Raw genomic sequence first — 18487 nt, 5'->3', positions numbered from 1 at the left:
GTTACTCAAAGGCTATATTTTATTAATTTCTTTCAGTTCGCATGATGGTTATTTTGTTTGTTTGTTTGTTTGTTATTTTTTTTGTTGAGGAGAGAGAGAAGTCACATATACTACAGATCTGTTGTTCACAGAAGTCATGCAATCCTTCCAGTTCATTCCACTTGCTTTACCCAGTATTACAATTGACAATTCACGCTATGTCTGATTATCAGATTTATGTTTCCCTGTGTAAGTTATAGTATAGGCTACACAATTTCATTTATTAAATTTTTTCCCATACTTAATATAAGCAGGCTCAAAATTACTTAAACTATGCTTCAGGTTATTGGTGGAATTGCATTAAGTATAATGATTATCTTATTAGATATACCGTACTTAATCAGCGGTTTGTAAAAACAAACAATAAAGCAGTAAATCATATGGTAGCAACCTGAATACCTATAAATAGAGAGGATGAAGTTCAAACTAGAAAAAAAAGAGAACAGTAAAGATGCATTTAAAATCATGATCTTAGAATATAGTCACCATACTAGTGTAAAACAGTTTCCATTATTTGAAGTATTCTTCTATTGTTTAGTTTAAACAAATATGATGATCCTATCTTGTGAGTGACATTTTCTGGCTGTTTGGAAATTTTTCTACGTAGTTCTTTCAAAAATAACAAAGAACGATCTTTAACATTTACATGATTTTGAGTTATTAGAAAAAACCCAAAACAGTTGGTTTCAAAGAAAACATGTTTGAGTGATATTCAGAAAGCTTCACATTTGACACTGTGGACAAAAAGCTTAACTTTTGGGAGATTATTGAATAATAATTTTCTGATTGTATTGTATTACTTGGCAGCATCTGTTGTATATGTTAAACGCCAGGAACTCTTTCTCTGATAACTTCTGCAAACATTCCTGTCAAGGTGAATTTATGGCACAACTTTTTTTCATGTTGTAACTGTTTTTTGGTATCAAACCAGTGATATTTTCAGCTTCAATAAAAATGTGAAGAAATATTTTGTTCCTTTTTTTATTTCACAAAATACCTGAAAGCACAATTTAAATCTGCATACTTGACGTTTAAATATTTATACTGAGGTATAAAATCTTATTATTGCATACACTAACCAACATTAATGGTTGCAATTAGCAACCACTAATGGCTTTTGTCACCGATTCTGTTTATTACTTTCATGGACAGAATTTCTAGGCGTAGCCAAGGTGTTGAGGGGATCCGTTTTGGTGATCTTTGGATCTCATCTCCGCTTTTTGCGGATGATGTGTTGGCTTCATCAGGTTGTTATTTGCAGCTCTCGCTGGAGCGGTTCGCAGCCGAGTGTGAAGCGGCGGGAATAAGGATCAGTGCCTCCAAATCCGAGGCCATGGTCTTGAGCCGGAAAAGGGTAAAGTGCCTTCTTCGGGTCAGGGGGGTGTCCTGCCCCAAAGGGAGGAGTTCAAGTATCTCTGGGTCTTGATCACAAACGAGGGAAGAAGAGAGCGGAAGATTGACAGGCGGATTGGTGCAGCGTCTGCTCGGTCATCCGGGAGGGTTGACTGAGTGGTGGGTAGAGCTGCTTCTCCTCCACGTCAAGAGGAGCCAGTTGAGGTGGCCCGGGCATCTGGTTAGGATGCCTCCTCGGTGTAGTGTTCTGGGCATGTCCCACCTGGAGAAGACCCTGGGGACTATGTCTCTTGGCTGGCCTGGGAATGCCTTGGGATTCCCCCGGTGAAGCTGGAACAAGTGGCTGGGGAGAGGGAAGCCTAAGCCTCCTACTACCCCTACGACCCGATGTATGTATGTATGTATGGATTGATGGACAAGAACAAGAATTTCGCTTCAAAGTTTGCTTTGTGAATAGTAGCTGTAGTGTCACTTTAAGCACTATCAGCTATGTTATTAGGTTGACCATGTTGACCTTGGTCTGAGGTCATTCTTCCTTAAATTTTTGACCAGATTATGCAAACAGACCAGAGCTCACAGATGTGCAACCACTGTTTCTACCAGACTTTGCCTTGGACCCAAGCCCAATAAAGAGCCAACATGATCTCTCAATGTTTGGTCCTCATTCAAGTTGGGGAATGCTCATGCTCCTGAAAGCTAAATAAGAAGCCAGATTTGATAATAATGCACCCTAGAAGACATCTACTAACTGTTTTGTTGGAGTGAAATGAGCTAATTGGCACAAATGTCATTACTACTTAATCCATTGATAATTGACATTCCTTTTGGGTGGGCGTTTTCATTCTATTAACAGACTTAAAACTAACATTTCAAGAATGTTAGGCCAGGGATGTCTGCAAGGCCTCAAAACTATAATGGAGTATGTTTGTGTGTTTTCATTCCTCTATTATTTAACACTACCCTGTGTTTTTGTTCACTTAATACAATTTAGATTTACACAGTTAAATTCAGATTGCACACAGAAGTACTGTTCTTTGAATTAAAAGTAAAAGTGGGACATAATATCAGATTCATACTCACCAAAGGTAGCTGCTTACACAATCTGCAAATCTGCCAATTCATGGGGAGTACTGTGCTGTTTTATGAGAAAAACAAACTCTGAAAGTCTTTGTCAAAAAATATGAGAAGAAAGAAAAGGTCCAAACTTTTGTGATAACACTGTGTGCGATACATTGATTAGTAGAAGGATGTGCAGTCAGTTTAACCTATAATTTAAAAAAAGAAAAAAAAATCAATTTAACTTTAATTACGAGCAATAAAACAATTTCAAATAAACATATATGCTCACACCAGTCCAGCACAGAACAACCAACCACTGAAATAGATGTGAATAAATCAGCAGACCTAGAAAAAAAACAAACTACCACCAGGGGGCACCAAAGGATTTTTTCACATCAATTCAGCATCTGGGTTGAGGGATGGCCGCCAAAAGTTAATGCGACACCAGCTACCATAAAAAGATGCAACAATTTCACAAGGGTGACAGGAGCAATCAAATAAAATCTACCAACAGGGGGCACTAAAGGATTTTTCAATACTAATTCAGCGTCTTAGGCCCAAGGCCGTCAAAAATAAATGCAACAGCAACTACTCAAAAGGATGTCAATTTTTCAAATGGCTAAAAAAATAAATAAAATGTACCATTAGGGGGCACAAAAGGTTTTATCAGCACCAAGTCAGCATGTTTGGGTTACAGAGCGGCCTCCAAAATATAATGCAACAGCAACAATGCAGTTTCAATCCAGAAGGTAATCTTTTAAAATTATTATTACTGCCAAATTAATTTGGTAATTATAATCAAAATATTGTTTTATAGCACTGACAAGAATATAAAACATCATTTTAAATTCAGACATTTTTTTTTATTAAATCCAATGACTTTAAATACTTTAAGATGTTAAACTGCTGTGTTATTTGCAACTTAATGTGTTTAATTTAGACTCTAATTAGATACCTTCAGCTGCATCCTAATGTCTGCCATTTATTAAAACTCATGCTAGAAAACAAACAAATCAACACAACAACTCAAGAGGAGACTGATTAGCTTGATGTACTTAATTTTTTTTGTTTTTTTATTCATTTTTTTCTCTGAAGAGTTTAAATCTTACTAAATACAAATAGTGGCTTGTATTTTTACAAAAGTAGGCAGACAGGAATGAGGGCTAGGAGACAGGGGAAGGCATGCGGCAAAGGTCGCTGGGACCGGGAGTCAAACCAGTGTCGAGGACTAAGGCCTCCAAACGTGGGGCATGCCCCTGCGCCACTACTACACACCCCTAATGTACTTAAATTAACTTGACTTAATTTATGGTGCTTGAGCTGATTTTCACACAGGTTATGGTACAGCACAGTGACAAACAAACAGCAATGATGGAAAATTTAGCATCAGTGTGGTTGTGTGGTCAAGATGAGGTGTGAATTCACAACAGGGTTTTTTTTAGTCTACGTTTCAGCCTTAACAAATATAGCTTTTATATGCTGTTTTGTTTTTTTTTTAGCGCCTGAGTGTACTAAAATAACCTATCCCAATGCATGTGCTATGACAGCTACATGCTGAAGTTTCCACTGCGGTAAATGCGGCTGTGGGTCTGTTCTTCAGTCGTTACTTAGACATGCTGCTTAGTCACTATTCCGACCAACATGTTTTAAAAGGTGCAAAGAGCTGAACTGCTAATCACTTTGTTGATCATTCTCAGTCAGGAGTTTCAATCTTGAAATGATCCCCTTAGACCTTTTGCAGACAAAGTCAAAGGCAGACATGGGATGTGATTGCTGTGGAGCTGAGAAACTCTGTCACCCTTTTTTTGTTCCTTGTCTAGGTGGGTTCATTGGTGCACCAATGTGCAGCCGAGCATTTAAAAAGGTGGGGCGAGGCTTTCTGTATGGCCTTCCATGCATTGTCAGTTTAGAAAAACACCCATCCTAAATCTACCACTACCATAAATAAGTGAAATATGCAACCTCACAGAAAGATAATTCAGATCAAAGCCCTGCTTGATGCAACACAGCTGCACCCTATGCATTTTTGTTTTCTTGATTAAACTCACATGAGAAGGTCTTCCTGTTCTTTTCAAAAACATATTATCGCAATGCCTCAAGATTTTTTTTTAATTTTAGTATAATCAGTCTGAAGTCAAATTCGGGAGTGGGTTGTTATAACAGGTTTTCAGAGATGGAAAGTAACTACATTTGCTTTACTTTTTGGAGAAAATATACAATGAGGAGTTGTTTACTACATAAATGTGTTATTTTGTTATTATATTTATATTTTTTTTCATTTTGACCTCCAAAATACCAGGGTTTACATGTTACTTTAGATTTTTGTTTTTCTGATGACATGATCTTTTAATACTAAATGAGATATTGCCATCATTTACTCACTACTTAGGTGGCTTCAAAATAAAATAATTTTTAACTATTACTTGATTTATTTATTGGATAACTCCATTCAACTTTTACTTGTGTAAAAATATGCTGAATTAGTGGTACTCTTGAGTACAATTTTTGGATACTCTACCCTCCTGTAGTGGGTAGAGTAGTGCTAGATTCGCCACATTGTCATGGTTGATCTGAAACTCACCTTATCACTCTGAACACACACACCCTGCCTTAACTGAGCAATCTCAAAACTGACTGACATGTTCGTTAAGCTTGGTAAAAATGGCAATTAATATTTAACTAATTGCAGTTTTTGTAGTTGTATAGGTTAAGTTGATATTTTGTTTTATTGATTTGAACAACATAAAATAATTTTTGCAGGAAAGCATAGGATCAGGTCAATAGTTTCTGCTAAATTTAGCTCAGCGAAACTTCTAGTGCACTTTGGCTGCATATCCTGTTGACGCACAGAACGTTGCACATTCTGAGTAAACATGCTGTGCGGTTTGCCAGATGCATAGAAATGGCCAGCCACAACCTACATCTTGCAGCTCAGCCACTGCATTTGGCTTTACTTCTTGTTTCACAGGTAATTAAGTGCAAACCATTTGTTCATGCAAACAATTTTTTTTTTCATATTTGCATTTGAGTTAAAACACCTCAAGATAAAGAATTTCCACCTGAAATACATTTTCTCATTTGGGGTCAGCACAAAAGAGAAAAAACAAGCAAACAATTATTTTATTTTTACCTTTTACAAACTTTCATACTTTAAAAGTTATATGGCGAATGATTGTCACAGTTCCTGTAAAAAATAATGGTTTCTTTAGATATTGCATGGCCTGAGTCAGCAAATTCTCTTCACCAGAGCTGTCCTTTTCATTACTTATTTTCCACCTACAACTACGGAGACAATCATTCTGCAATCCTCTGCATAATATATTTGTAGTTGACCTGTTTTGCATCCTCTTCAGCAATGTTCAGAGAAAGTACATAGCAATAGACAAAATGCGGTTAAACATTGTGTTTTTTTGTTGCTCTTTGAGTACATTGACATGAAAAGATCAGCTTGATAGTCCAGCCAACCTACCTTCAGTTCCAGAAAGTCCCCAGTGAGTGACTCAAATATGAACATAGAGGTGGAACCATAGTGATATTTTCTTTGTCTGCAACTGCATTAGATCAACAACTGAGGCAGCCGTCTATGTGTTTTTATTTCTTTGTATTAATTGCATTTATTTGAATTGAACAAATTTGGTGGGAGTTAATCACACATGCATTTAAACTAATCAGTCAAAACGTCACACCACCTCCTTCTTACTCATTCAGCAAAAGAACTTCCGTCCATCAGACAATTCAGAAAGAACATATGATATAAATGAGGAGAGCATCTGTAAAATGTTCATATATCTTTTGGACCGTGTGAGTTTTGGGGTGGAGCTTCCTTCAAAGGGACGTTTGGGGAGTTTGAAGACCAAGTAAATACCCCAGATCCTGAAATCTGAAGTAGTTTTTTTTTTTTCAGGCTTGATTACTGTTTTGCTAAGAGTGGGTTGCAATTGTAATGGAGAAAGCCCCAGCCATGATGGGGCTGTGTTAGTACTCAGACAAGGTTGTTAGTGGTTAAGTAACAACAGAATAGATATTTGTGGTGAAAGCAATTGCTGTTTCGTTTCTCTTTTGAGTACATGACTCAGTTATCACTTGGAAAGGTATAGTTAAGTATTCTGCCTATGATAGTTGCTAATTATATGATTTTTTTGGTGTATTTAGCAGACACAAGAGATTTAACCCTCTGACTACAGGAATTGCACTTCCTTTTCCTGAGTGCTTTTGGTAATCTTATAAGTATGTTTTGTCATTTATGGTGTACATCTGGTGCACATTTCATAAATGAGTTAAGTAGCTGCTCCATTACAAATTACCGGCATGGCACAGTCTTTACATGTGTTGTTAAAGTCTGGCTAACATAAGTAACAGAGTTCAGATTCAGAGATAAGAGGACCTCATACCGCTCTGAAGTGGTGGGGCTAACAGGCTTACATGCTGACAGCAGCCTTTCATCAAAGCACAGGTTTGTTAACCTGATTTGCTTTCTGCACAACGTTTCATCAACACAGTTTACCTGACACTTTGAAGATGCACATTTTAGAAAGCAAACAAGAAATGCACCTTACGTAACCCAGTGTGGTGACAATATGCAGTTTATTTGTTTCAAGCATCTACATTTCAGGTGGCTAGGTTTCACTTGTTTTTAATAGTTTTTCAAGATTCCTTTCAAATTTGCATCACTGGTAAATGGAAAAACCCAACTTACTTTGAACAGGGTTTCTACACTTCTCAAAATAACTCAACATATTATGAAACTGTGTGTCTTATTGGGTTTTGACAAATTGTGGCAATGAGGTTCTGTGAATCTGTTGTGCTTCCCTTACCTGTAGTAGACAGTTGAGACATTACCAAGAGCATGTAGAAAAGTAAATAGATCCTCAGAACAGTGGCAAACCGGAACTATCTCTGCATGGCAGAAACATAGGTGAGTAGATGAGTTAACCCTGCAACAGAGCAGAAACCAGAAGTAAAAAGTCATCTTGTGGTATTAGGGACAATCTTCTATGAAGAATTGGACCAAGAGCAACTGTAAACTTAGATCAAAGAGGAGAATTCAGAAATAAAATTCTAGAACAATGTAAATTAAAAATGGTGTCAGATTCAGTTAAAAAATGTTTTCTAATAGAATCCTCTTTAATATGTTGTTGGGAGAAAAAAACAATATCTGCCCCTTTTAAACTGTGTTGCAGTACTGCATAGTGTTTTATTGTAAATATGTAAACATATCCATGTCATCAGCAGAGATTATTTTGATTTAAAATGTCCTTTTTATTTTTATTTTTTTTTGGTAATACATTATCCAAACATGTGGCATGTCTTTTTTATTTAGTTTTTTGTCTTCAGACATTTTGATTCAGTACATTTGCAAGACCTATGTAATGTTGAGGTGAGAATTGCTTCATCGTGATGACTTAAGAAATCTGAAGTCCAAATGTAAAAGACCTGATTTCTGTCAGGTTGCAGAGAATCTACTTTAACAACCTCTGTTTAATTCTGGTGGCCTCTTTTGTTGCACTACTTTTCCCATGAAACATTGTTCAGTTTTAAAAAACATACATTTCAGTGATTTTCATTGACATTACCTGTGCCTGTAATAGTCCCCGATAGGTTCAGGTTAGGGGAAACAGAAATACACAAACAGTGATACAGTGTCTTCAATATGGATAAACGATGCTGAAAACCAAACAGGTTTTATCATAGCAACCTGACGGTGTTGCGTGTTTGGGAATGATTCAGATCGTTGGTAAATGTCTTAATATCAGCTAAAAACAAAGAAAAAAGCTCCTATATAATAAACATTGGGATAAATTATTTTCTGATAGTTTTAATAGTAAATCTGTTTAGTATAGAATTTAGCTAACTTTAATTATAGCACTGAGTAAACATGTTAAACAAACTTAAGGGAGAACACTGTTACTTTTAATATTCACTTTGTCATTCTCTTTCCTACAAATTGATGACTGAACTTTGAAATATACAGTAGTTTTTTTTTCTAACTTCAAAAAGGAAACAGTTGTTTTATCTTACCACAGACATATAAATAAAGTAATATAACAGTGACACCTGGCTCAAGATATTGAAATCTATTAAAAGCCATTTGTCACTAGCAATTAATTGTAATATAATACAGAATGTACTGTGAAAATAATGTTTTCTTCTCTGTTTTAAAATGGATAGATATTGTTTATCTTTACCAAGTTCAAGGGAGACTTCTCTAACCTGAACATTTACTAAATAAACCTACATTGTGTATATTGAGATATATCTTTATTTGAAAAAATTAAAACCTGTATTTGAACGATTGTTTAACAAAACCACAAAATTGAAAAACAAAACAAAACTAAAGTCTGAAGTACTTCCTTACAGTAATGTGTGACAGGTGTTACTTTTTATTGCAGACTGAATGAAAATGGGTCATATTCATGGGATTTGTAGAGTGTGCGTCTTCTGCGTTTGAACCAATCAGCGTGATTTCAGTCTTGTTGACGTTGATAACCTAAATCTTCTATCTAAAATCATCATTCGCGCAGGAGAACGGTGACACAATGGCAATGTTCAGAGGACTGTCAGCGTTAATTCTTCTAAGAACAATGAGTGAGTTCAAAGAAAATAATTATTATTTAAATGTGTAAAATTTTGTTTTGCTTAAGGACTCTGTTAGTGTCCGTTTAGCTGTTCTGTGGTTTTAATAATTTTGTTCTTTCTTTGTTTTAGTTGTGATTGAAACCCTAAAGGTTCCTGACAAAATCCCTCTGATTGAAGCTGAACTCGGTCAAACTGTGAATCTGACATGTGATACATCTGGTCGGCAAAGTGGGTTGTTTTACTGGTATAAAATGGATTATGGACATATGGTCCAAACAGTTGTTAGCGGCCCTTCGACAAACGTAAAACTTGATAATAACTTTAGAAACTCAAGGTTTCAAGTTAAAAATGTGGGAGGCAAAAATTGTCTCATCATCAAAAATGTCAGCAAAGAGGATGAAGCAACATATTTTTGTCAGACAGGGTCAGTAAATGACATGACCTTTGTTAATGGCACAAACCTGGCTGTGAATGGTAAGATATTTTCATTTTGTGTGAAGATTTCTTCATATCCTCATACAAAGATATGATATGTTTTCATTATGTCTAATAAAAAGAAGTCGTCAATTAACCTTTGCATAATTTTTATTTGCTTTTTCAAACTCAGATTCTCAAAATAAGAAGTCTTTCAATGTGATTCAAACTTCAGAAGTGAAGTCAGATTTTCCTGGAACTGAAGTGACTCTACAGTGTTCACTTCTATCAAAGAAAAAAGAAAAACAAAGCACAGACGAGTGTGCAGATAAACATGATGTGTTCTGGTTCAGAGCAGAATCAAAATCGAAACCAGGATTCATCTATGCTGATAAAAAAAGTTGCAATAAACAAGCAGGAAGCAGCTGTGGATACCGTCTGGCTAAAACTATACGAAGCTCCTCCGACTACTACTGTGCTGTGGTCACTTGTGGGGAGATCCTGTTTGGAGAGGGAACCAAAGTGGAGACAAGTAAGCTTTTAGGTACATCTTTATCTTTTTTTCATCTTTGCAATTAATTTACACATGCCTAACAAGTTTAGAAATAAATGACAAATGAATTGCTTTGTAGTCACTGTGATAGTGAGCCACACAGACCATATGAAAAAATGCCACAGCATATGATTTATTAAATCCCTATAGTGGATTTAGGAAAGTCACTAAAACAGTATTACATGTGTTACATTACATGTAATGTCTATGTTTCTATTTTTAGGAGAAGAATTGTTCCTGTATGCTATTGTATTGCTTGGAGGACTTTTGGTTTGTTCTGTTCTTGTGAACATCACTTTGATTTTCCAAAGAAGAAAGCCAAAACGACATTGTGAAAATCTCAAAGGTAGGTTTGTTGTGTGTATAATATTTTCTCTAAATTGTTTGTTTAATTGCACATGTGTTAAGCTATATATACTAGGATCAGATTTAAGAAGATATTGGGCACCTCACTCATAGAAATGACTAATTGGATGAACTCAATTAAGTCTTGGGTATATTTCTACAATTCAAATAAACAAAGTCCATTCAACATAATTTTTCTATGGAAACCTCAAACCCCAGAACTCCAGGCTATTGCCCTGGTAAGACGTCCTAAAAGTCTCAGCTCAGGTTCCAGTCACCTTCAAGTCCATTCCATGTAAAGGTTTATTTCTACTTCACAAAGAGAGATTGATGAGCTTTGATTTCTCACATACAAAGTAAGTCAAAAGGCAAATATAAGAATAGCAGAACACCTAATTATATTTTCACCACTTATAAAATCTGGGACCTGTTGGTCAAAAGATTACTGCAACTAATGTATTATTCCTTTAACAGAGAATACAACAGTCACAAGTCTTACTGAACTGGATGAGGATCAGCCATGCAATGTGGTAAAAACATTTTTTTTCTATGTGCAAAAATAACAGAGAATCCACATGACGTCAATGGCAGCTAGCACAGACAAACAGATTGGCAGAAACAGCTCAGTCAATAATTTTCTCTTCTTGAAAGAAAGAGATATCGCTACATGCAGAAGCAGTTGGCAAGGAGTACCTTCTATGAAAAGAAAACATAACACCATTGCAAAAATTGTATAAATGAAGAATGAAAAAATGGTAGCGTGGATAAAACAATACTTGAATGCATAGAAATCTTGATAAAGATGCAAATGAATTAAAACCAGTTTTATTATGTTCGACATTAGTCATCTTTGGAATAATTAAAAACAGATTTTATCTATTAAAAAACTTATATATTTTCTATAACAAACTGAACACTATTGTCTAACCAATTTTAGGAGGATGATGCGGAGGATGGGTTGAACTATGTGGCTCTAAATTTCTCTTCACGAAAATCTACAAGAAGGAAGAGTAAGAGGGAGACATCGGACAACTGCACATATTCAAACATTAAACTGTCCATGAAAGGCAGCATCCATCAAAGGGATAATATAAAATGAACATATGTACAAAAACATTTGACTTTTTTATATTTACATTTACATAGAAAGCTTTTCCAGGCTTTTCAAATGTACAAGTTATTATATTGTTAAATGTTTTAACATATTTGTTTTAAACTTGCTTGACAGAGAATAAAGAAATTTGATGTGACATATTAGAGTCATGATAATGTCCATTGGCCTATTAGTGAACATATAAATAGAAAGTTAGTTTTTTTTTTTACATAGTTTATTTTTCTGTGTGCTGCTAAAATGCTGCAACAGTTGTTTGATGAAAATATATAAAAAAACAATTAACTGTTTCCTACAAAAACTGTAAAACAGTTAAAGTGCTCTAAGTGTATACATGTAAATGTGGTTTATTGTATATTTTTCAGATTTCTTTTTATAGTGATATCTCAATTTACATCTGTTTTTGCCTGGCAATGTTGGGTCTTTCTTCTACCTGTGTGGTGCGTATTCATTATTTCACTATGGTTTAATAAACGTTTCCCCAAAAACCATATACACTGAAGGAAAAAGAGATGATAATTGTGAGAAAAACCCTAATGCCCAGAGGAAATGTAATTTTTTCTTCCCCAGGAACATCAGCTCCTCTCACCTTGAAATTTACTTCTGTGCTGTCGACACATGTGGAAAAATTTTATTTGGAAATTAAATCAGAAAAGAACAAGGAAGTATATATGTAACATTTTCAAGAGAAGGACACACGCCACATGAAGGTCTCTGAAAAACACAGTTACTCAAAGGCTATATTTTATTAATTTCTTTCAGTTCGCATGATGGTTATTTTGTGTGGGAGAAGTCACACATAATACAGATCTGTTGTTACACAGAAGTCATGCAATCCTTCCAGTTCATTCCACTTGCTTTACCCAGTATTACAATTGACAATTCACGCTATGTCTGATTATTACATTTATGTTTCCCTGTGTAAGTTATAGTATAGGGTACACAATTTCATTTATAAAATTTTTTCCCATACTTAATATTAGCAGGCTCAAAATTACTTAAGCTATGCTTCAGGTTATTGGTGGTGTTGGAAACTTAACATAGATGTTTTTCTGTTTTTTTTGTCTGAAACTTTTTCAGAAGTTTGAATTGCATTATCTTATTAGATATACTTAAAGAGCGGTTTGTAAAAACAAACAAAAAAGCAGTAAATCATATGGTAGCAACTTGAATATCTATAAATAGTGAGGATGAAGTTCAATCTAAGCATCAGATTGAGGAAGTGAGGAAATTTAAGAATCTTTGAATGGTTGTTGATGCTAGATGGTCTGGTATGAGTATCTATTTACTACTAATAAACTGGAATTTTCTCACACAAGAATCTCTTAGATTACAGAGAACAGTCCAATAAGAGGAAACAATCCAGCAAGTAGTAGTTGTGCAAATGAAAATCTTTTTTTCATGCTAAAGGCCATAGGACAGGGGTGTCAAAGTCAAATGGACGGAGGGCCAAATAAAAAATTTAGCTACAAGCCGAGGGCCGGACTGATCGAATGTTCTTTGAGATTTTTTTAAATGACGCATTTGGTCTAGTGCATCGAAATTTCTCGAACGGGGGTGCAGAGGATCGAACGGGGGTGCATCTCGCATTTTTTCAGACGGGGCTTGCCGCCGGTTCTAATAATAAATCAAGATCATCCCAGGGGCCGTAGAAAATCTTCTCGCGGGCCGGATGTGGCCCGCGGGCCTTGACTCTGACATATGTGCCATAGGAGAATGGGCAGAATTAAGATGACAGAAAGACTATCCTTAGACTCAAGGCATGCAGAATACCATCTCTAAACTACAACACACTGAACCTTGAATCAAAGCGTTCACAGTAGCAGAAGTCCATGCCAGGATCTTGGCTGCAAAGAACAGTAAACTTAGCATAAAAACAAACAATATTCTTCCAGTGCTGTTACATACCAGAGCTGTACCCTACCTAGAATTGCAAATCAATGCTACAGCAATTAGTTATTCATGAAGACAAATGACTAAACATGAAATCTGACAACTTAAAAGGGGTTTCTCTGAAAGGTTGGAGAAGGAACATTGGGGTTTCTTTAACTTATAAATATTTAACCTTAACATTTGGGTCTTTTTCCCTCTGATTGACAGTTAAGCGCAAAGTTTATGAAAATAACTTACATTTTTGGAAAAGTAATTAAGAATTTGCAGCCTTCACAGAAGGCTTCACCTCTAAGAAAAGGGCTGAGTCCCTTGACCTCAGATGTTGAACTTCCTACTTCTCTACACTCCACGGTTCAACACTCATTGGTGTATCTCCAGAGTGAAAATGGCTGTTTCCAGCTTAAGATATGCATTGGAGATTGTACTGTTTATCTAAGCCGATTAAAGAATTATTCAGTGAATAAAACAACAAAACTAAATTTTAGCTAAGTTCACCCGAGCTTGTTTGGTCTGACCCAGCACAACGTTTTCTCTCATTGTGCTGCTTGTCAGTGTGCTATGGTCTGTTTCTCTGGCTCTCTTTGCCATCTCCAGCTCCACTGGCCATTCTTCTTCTCTTTAACCACTTCTACTCTTTTATTAAAGCCATTTGTTTACCGCTTCACAAGGAGAATGTCCCAGAAATAAATGACAAGAACCAGCTTGAAGCAAAATTGAAAACTCAGAGTAAACTGAAATATTCTCGACATGGGGAGAATAACATACAAACTTTTGAGAGTTTTAATCTGAACAGACAAAATATTACTTAATGGTATCTTAATAATTGAGCAATTGCCTTGGAATAGAAGATTTCTGGTTCAATCTAATCTTATCTGAAGACTTAAAAAGAAATGGTTACATTTTTGCAAGCATACATATATTTACAGTATGTTCAAGGCCAAGAACAAAACATCGGACAGAATTTTCTGGTTTGGTTTTATTAAGCCCTCTTCTAATTTTATGTGTATTTTAAGAAATGTTGCCACTTTGTTAGTTTGACCCTTCAGTCAGAGTTGATGCTGTTTTCCATTGTCAGCATTCTGAATTTGAGTCAACATTGCTTTCGCTAAGGCCCAACACTTTTGCAGGAAAAAGTGAGTGAGGCAGGAAATACAGTGATTCGTCTTCATCTGTGTGATATTGCCCCACTTCCTTTAGTCTTTTAAGCATCACAGGAGTGTAAAGAGTTGTCTAGATGCTTCTGTTTTGGGTCACAATGCATGTTCTTCTTCATCAAGGAAGTAAGTATCATTCTCCTCTAAATATGAAACATAATTTATCTCTTTGTATCTTGCACGTCAACTGTGTACGCAGCTTTCTATGGATTGTTGTATTGGTGCTGTTGCTGCGTATATATTTTTTGCAGTCAAAAATTCACTTTCTTTCTCTACAAACTTTATGACTTTCTTGATGGATTGATAATGTTAGCAGCTCTTATTTGGAGGTCAAAATCAATCTCCATATTTATGATCTAAAACTTTGCAATTTATATATTTATGTTCTTTAAATAAAACAGGATGTTCAAGAAAATATCAACACATAAACCAAAACAGGATTCTATATTTTATATGCTAATTTGTAGGTGTTTAACCATCCATCCATCCATTTTCTGGTCACCCTTGTCCCTAATGGGGTTGGGAGGGTTACTGGTGTCTATCTCCAGCTACGTTCCGGGCGAGAGGCGGGGTTCACCCTGGACAGGTCGCCAGTCTGTCGCAGTAGGTGTTTAACCTACAACATAAAATATAAAATGAAACACTAAAATAATCCTGACAAAAAAATTGCCAAATATTTTTTTTAAAGAGTTTTTTATTATCTTCCCGTGAAGAGGGAGGATCATTTTTACATGATGTGTTGCTTGGTCCATATAGACATCATAGATTAAAGCCTTGATTCAGTAAAGTTGTGAAAATGTAATTGAACTGGTGCCCAATAATAAATGCCAAAAGGTAAACTTAAAAACAAAAACAAAAAAAACAAAACAAAACATGAATAATAGTATCAGATATTTTAGTGGCAGGCAAACCCATCTATTCTTTACAGAAAACATTTTGCATTGAACATCAGCCCCATTGCGGCAGGAAGTGCTTTTTGATTCTAAGAAAGCCAATCAGATGCTTTTGAAAGAGTGGATTACGAAACATCTCTCTTTCACTTAAATGTCAAAAGACAGTGTGAATATGACTTTTTTATAGGCAGCACTTCTTTTCCTTCATAACGGATGTAAGTGCTGCATGATCTGAAATGTCAAATTTTCTGTAATAAAAATTTAGGCGTTTACTTTTTATTATAATTTTCCTTCTTTGGCTTTTCTTATGCTAAACTTTATTCTCATTGCTTTTGTCTTTAAATACAGATACCTTGGTTCCTGTTGTCACTGTTCAACTGGGTCAACCTGTGACTTTGACATGTGTTTTTACCAAGACCATTGAGAGCCTCGGTTGGCTTCAATGGTATAAGCAAACTACAGGAGATACTCTAAAATTAATTGTAATGACACGTACCTCATACAATCCAGAGCCCAATTATGGACCGGGATTTACATCTGCAAATTTCAAGACAACATATTACAACAAAACGAGCAACTTGACGATTCGGAAGACCACCAAAGAAGATGAAGGAATGTATCACTGTGGTCTTATGGACTGGCATGGTTCTTCTTGGATTGCGTCTTATTTATTATTAACAGGTATTTTGTGTAATTCAGTATATATACAAAATATACTGAATTATTTTGTTTATTTAATGTTTATTTTTATTTTAATAAAAAATAAACATAATTTGTATTTCAAACAAATTTTGGAATACTTTGCCATGAAGATATCTGTTGGTAAAGATCTCCATCTTATCTACCCATAAGATCTCACTTTAATAAAATATTACACTGTCCATAATCTTCAAGCAAACATTTTTTTTATTTTATTTTATTTTTTAGGTAAAATTCAATAGTTGTAAAGTGTTTTTGCAAAGGCTTGAACAAAGGACAAATATAAACTCAATAATTGTTTTTCAATATTATTAATAACACTGAACCTGTTTCTTCTTCTGATTTAATATCAATATCTTCATTTATTTAGGAAACAGCGAAACAACATCAAGCTACCGTGTTGTTCAGCACCCAGCTGTTTTGGATCTACATAGTAAAGAAACCTCTGAGACTCTGCAGTGTTCACTTGTCTCTCAGACTGAGACAGAGACTTGTGCAGGAGATCCCAGTGTTTTCTGGTTCAGAACCGGATCAGACAAGAACTCTCCTGATTTCATCTACATTGATGGAGAAATGCCTGAAAATTGTGAAAAGACGTCAAACACAGAGAAGAAATGCATATATAACTTCTCTAAGAACATCAGCTCCTCTGATGTTGGGACTTATTACTGTGCTGTGGCCACATGCAAAGAGATATTCCTTGGAAATGGAACCAGAATCGAAAGCAGTACGAATTGTTTTGGATAATGCTCCTAAACAACATATATTATTGATGTCATCTCTTTGTTGGAGACCATGACATGTGTCTTTATCTCTTTATTTTGTAGCTCATTCATCATGTTATGAAGTTATGTTGCTGCTGGTGATCACAGGAATCTGCTTGACCATTTCCGTGATTCTGAATATTGTTTTAATCTGTTGTCGAGCTCAAAGAACACCACGCAAAAACCTCAGAGGTAAGTGTTGCTCAAATTAACAGAAATCTAACAATTAGAATATTTTCAGAATCCAAATTCCTTTTTGAACTATGTGTTTAGAAAGATCCTCATCAAAAGCACAGCACAATGACATGATTCTACCAGATGATATGGTGAGTAAACAAATCTAATTGTCTACTTATTTTGTAAAATTGAAATATAAAAATGACTTGATATAACAAAATGACTAAAATTTATATTTTGATTTAAATTTTATATTTCCCCTCAGACAGATGAAGATCATGTGAACTATGCTGCCTTGCATTTCTCTACAGAGACGATGAAAAGAGAGCTGAAGACTGAAGAAAGTGTATATTCTAATGTCAGAGAATTGATTTAAAAATAATCATGTTCAATAAATTAGGATGCGATTACCAATGAAACATGATGTCAGATTAAAAGTCCCTTCTGAGAAACAAGTACCACATTTCTGCATTAAAAATATTCTTATTGGTCTGATGTAGTGTTCTAATATTAAATGTTTTGTTTTAATTAGTTGTATATCAGAAAACATCATAATTAACAGAAATAAAGACAGCCTGTATATAGATAGTTTCTATGGCTACTTGAAATTTCAGTATTATTCTAAAGTATTAAAAGGTTCTATAATCTGTAATGTAGACTCACATAGAGCAGTTATATTGTGATACATGTATTTACACAACCCACTACATTTAAAAAAATGCTACAATTAAAAACATGTGAAAATACAACATTGTCTTAATTTTATTCTAACATTTTAGATCAACAATCCTCCTGCTACAAGTTAGCACATATTTTTCCCAGAACCAGTATTCTTTATTCTGTTGAAGCAAACGGGGACAAAACTGGAAATTTTTGACAACTAAACACCAAAGGGAACTTACAGAAGATTACAAGGAGAGCAAGTCATGAAGCACACACAGCATAATGAAGGAAGCAGCAATAAACAATGAAAATCAGTTGAGCTTAATTAGGAGAATGAGCTGAATTAGACACTAAATACACAAGTGTTTACAGTACACAGCAAAATGTAAAAGACGAGAGAATAATCAATATACACCAGTGATGTGCAGTCATCATGACAAGTATAATCAGCACTAACAATCATGATAATAATAATAACAACAACAACAACAACAACAACAACAATAATAATAATAATAATAATAATAATAATAATAATAATAATAATAATAATAATAATAATAATAATAATAATAATAACTGTAAATCAATTTGTCTACTTGTCTTTCTGCTTCTTTACTAAGTCTTCTGTCTGTCTTTCTGTCTAGGGTGAATCACTATTGTGTCTTTTTGAACTGTCTGGGCCACTGTAGCTCACACATTTTGTATCAAAATATGTTTGTCATTGGACAAAGACCCTATCTCCTCCCTGAATTGTACAACCAAGTATTAGAAATGTAAATTTCATTCACAAT

The 18487-nt window shown here is 35.0% G+C and overlaps 2 protein-coding genes across 2 annotated transcripts; both read left to right on the top strand.

Moving 5' to 3' along the window:
* The first annotated feature begins 8913 nt into the window (after positions 1 to 8913).
* Positions 8914 to 11460, top strand: LOC122836900. Its single transcript, XM_044126878.1, has 6 exons — positions 8914 to 9036; positions 9157 to 9501; positions 9635 to 9985; positions 10218 to 10340; positions 10814 to 10869; positions 11277 to 11460. Exons 1-6 carry the CDS (start codon positions 8988 to 8990, stop codon positions 11436 to 11438), a joined length of 1086 nt encoding a protein of 361 aa, XP_043982813.1. The 5' UTR covers positions 8914 to 8987; the 3' UTR covers positions 11439 to 11460.
* Positions 11461 to 14541: 3081 nt separating this feature from the next.
* LOC122836877 lies at positions 14542 to 17755 on the top strand. Its single transcript, XM_044126848.1, has 6 exons — positions 14542 to 14623; positions 15739 to 16071; positions 16460 to 16816; positions 16917 to 17045; positions 17127 to 17179; positions 17296 to 17755. Exons 1-6 carry the CDS (start codon positions 14578 to 14580, stop codon positions 17404 to 17406), a joined length of 1029 nt encoding a protein of 342 aa, XP_043982783.1. The 5' UTR covers positions 14542 to 14577; the 3' UTR covers positions 17407 to 17755.
* The last annotated feature ends 732 nt before the right edge of the window (positions 17756 to 18487 follow it).

This window comes from Gambusia affinis, linkage group LG09 (genome assembly GCF_019740435.1).
Source record: "Gambusia affinis linkage group LG09, SWU_Gaff_1.0, whole genome shotgun sequence".
Taxonomy (NCBI): Eukaryota; Metazoa; Chordata; class Actinopteri; order Cyprinodontiformes; family Poeciliidae; genus Gambusia; species Gambusia affinis.
This window is presented reverse-complemented; position numbering and strand designations above follow the sequence as displayed.

What these genes read in the sequence shown, in the direction of transcription:
- LOC122836877 (XM_044126848.1), top strand. Translation starts at nt 14,578, where the DNA reads ATGCTTCTGTTTTGGGTCACAATGCATGTTCTTCTTCATCAAGGAA. An exon ending in TGGAACCAGAATCGAAAGCA is followed by an intron (nt 16,817 to 16,916) that starts GTACGAATTGTT and finishes TTTATTTTGTAG; the next exon opens with CTCATTCATCATGTTATGAA. An exon ending in TGATTCTACCAGATGATATG is followed by an intron (nt 17,180 to 17,295) that starts GTGAGTAAACAA and finishes ATTTCCCCTCAG; the next exon opens with ACAGATGAAGATCATGTGAA.
- LOC122836900 (XM_044126878.1), top strand. Translation starts at nt 8,988, where the DNA reads ATGGCAATGTTCAGAGGACTGTCAGCGTTAATTCTTCTAAGAACAATG. An exon ending in CACAAACCTGGCTGTGAATG is followed by an intron (nt 9,502 to 9,634) that starts GTAAGATATTTT and finishes TTTCAAACTCAG; the next exon opens with ATTCTCAAAATAAGAAGTCT. An exon ending in AGGATCAGCCATGCAATGTG is followed by an intron (nt 10,870 to 11,276) that starts GTAAAAACATTT and finishes AACCAATTTTAG; the next exon opens with GAGGATGATGCGGAGGATGG.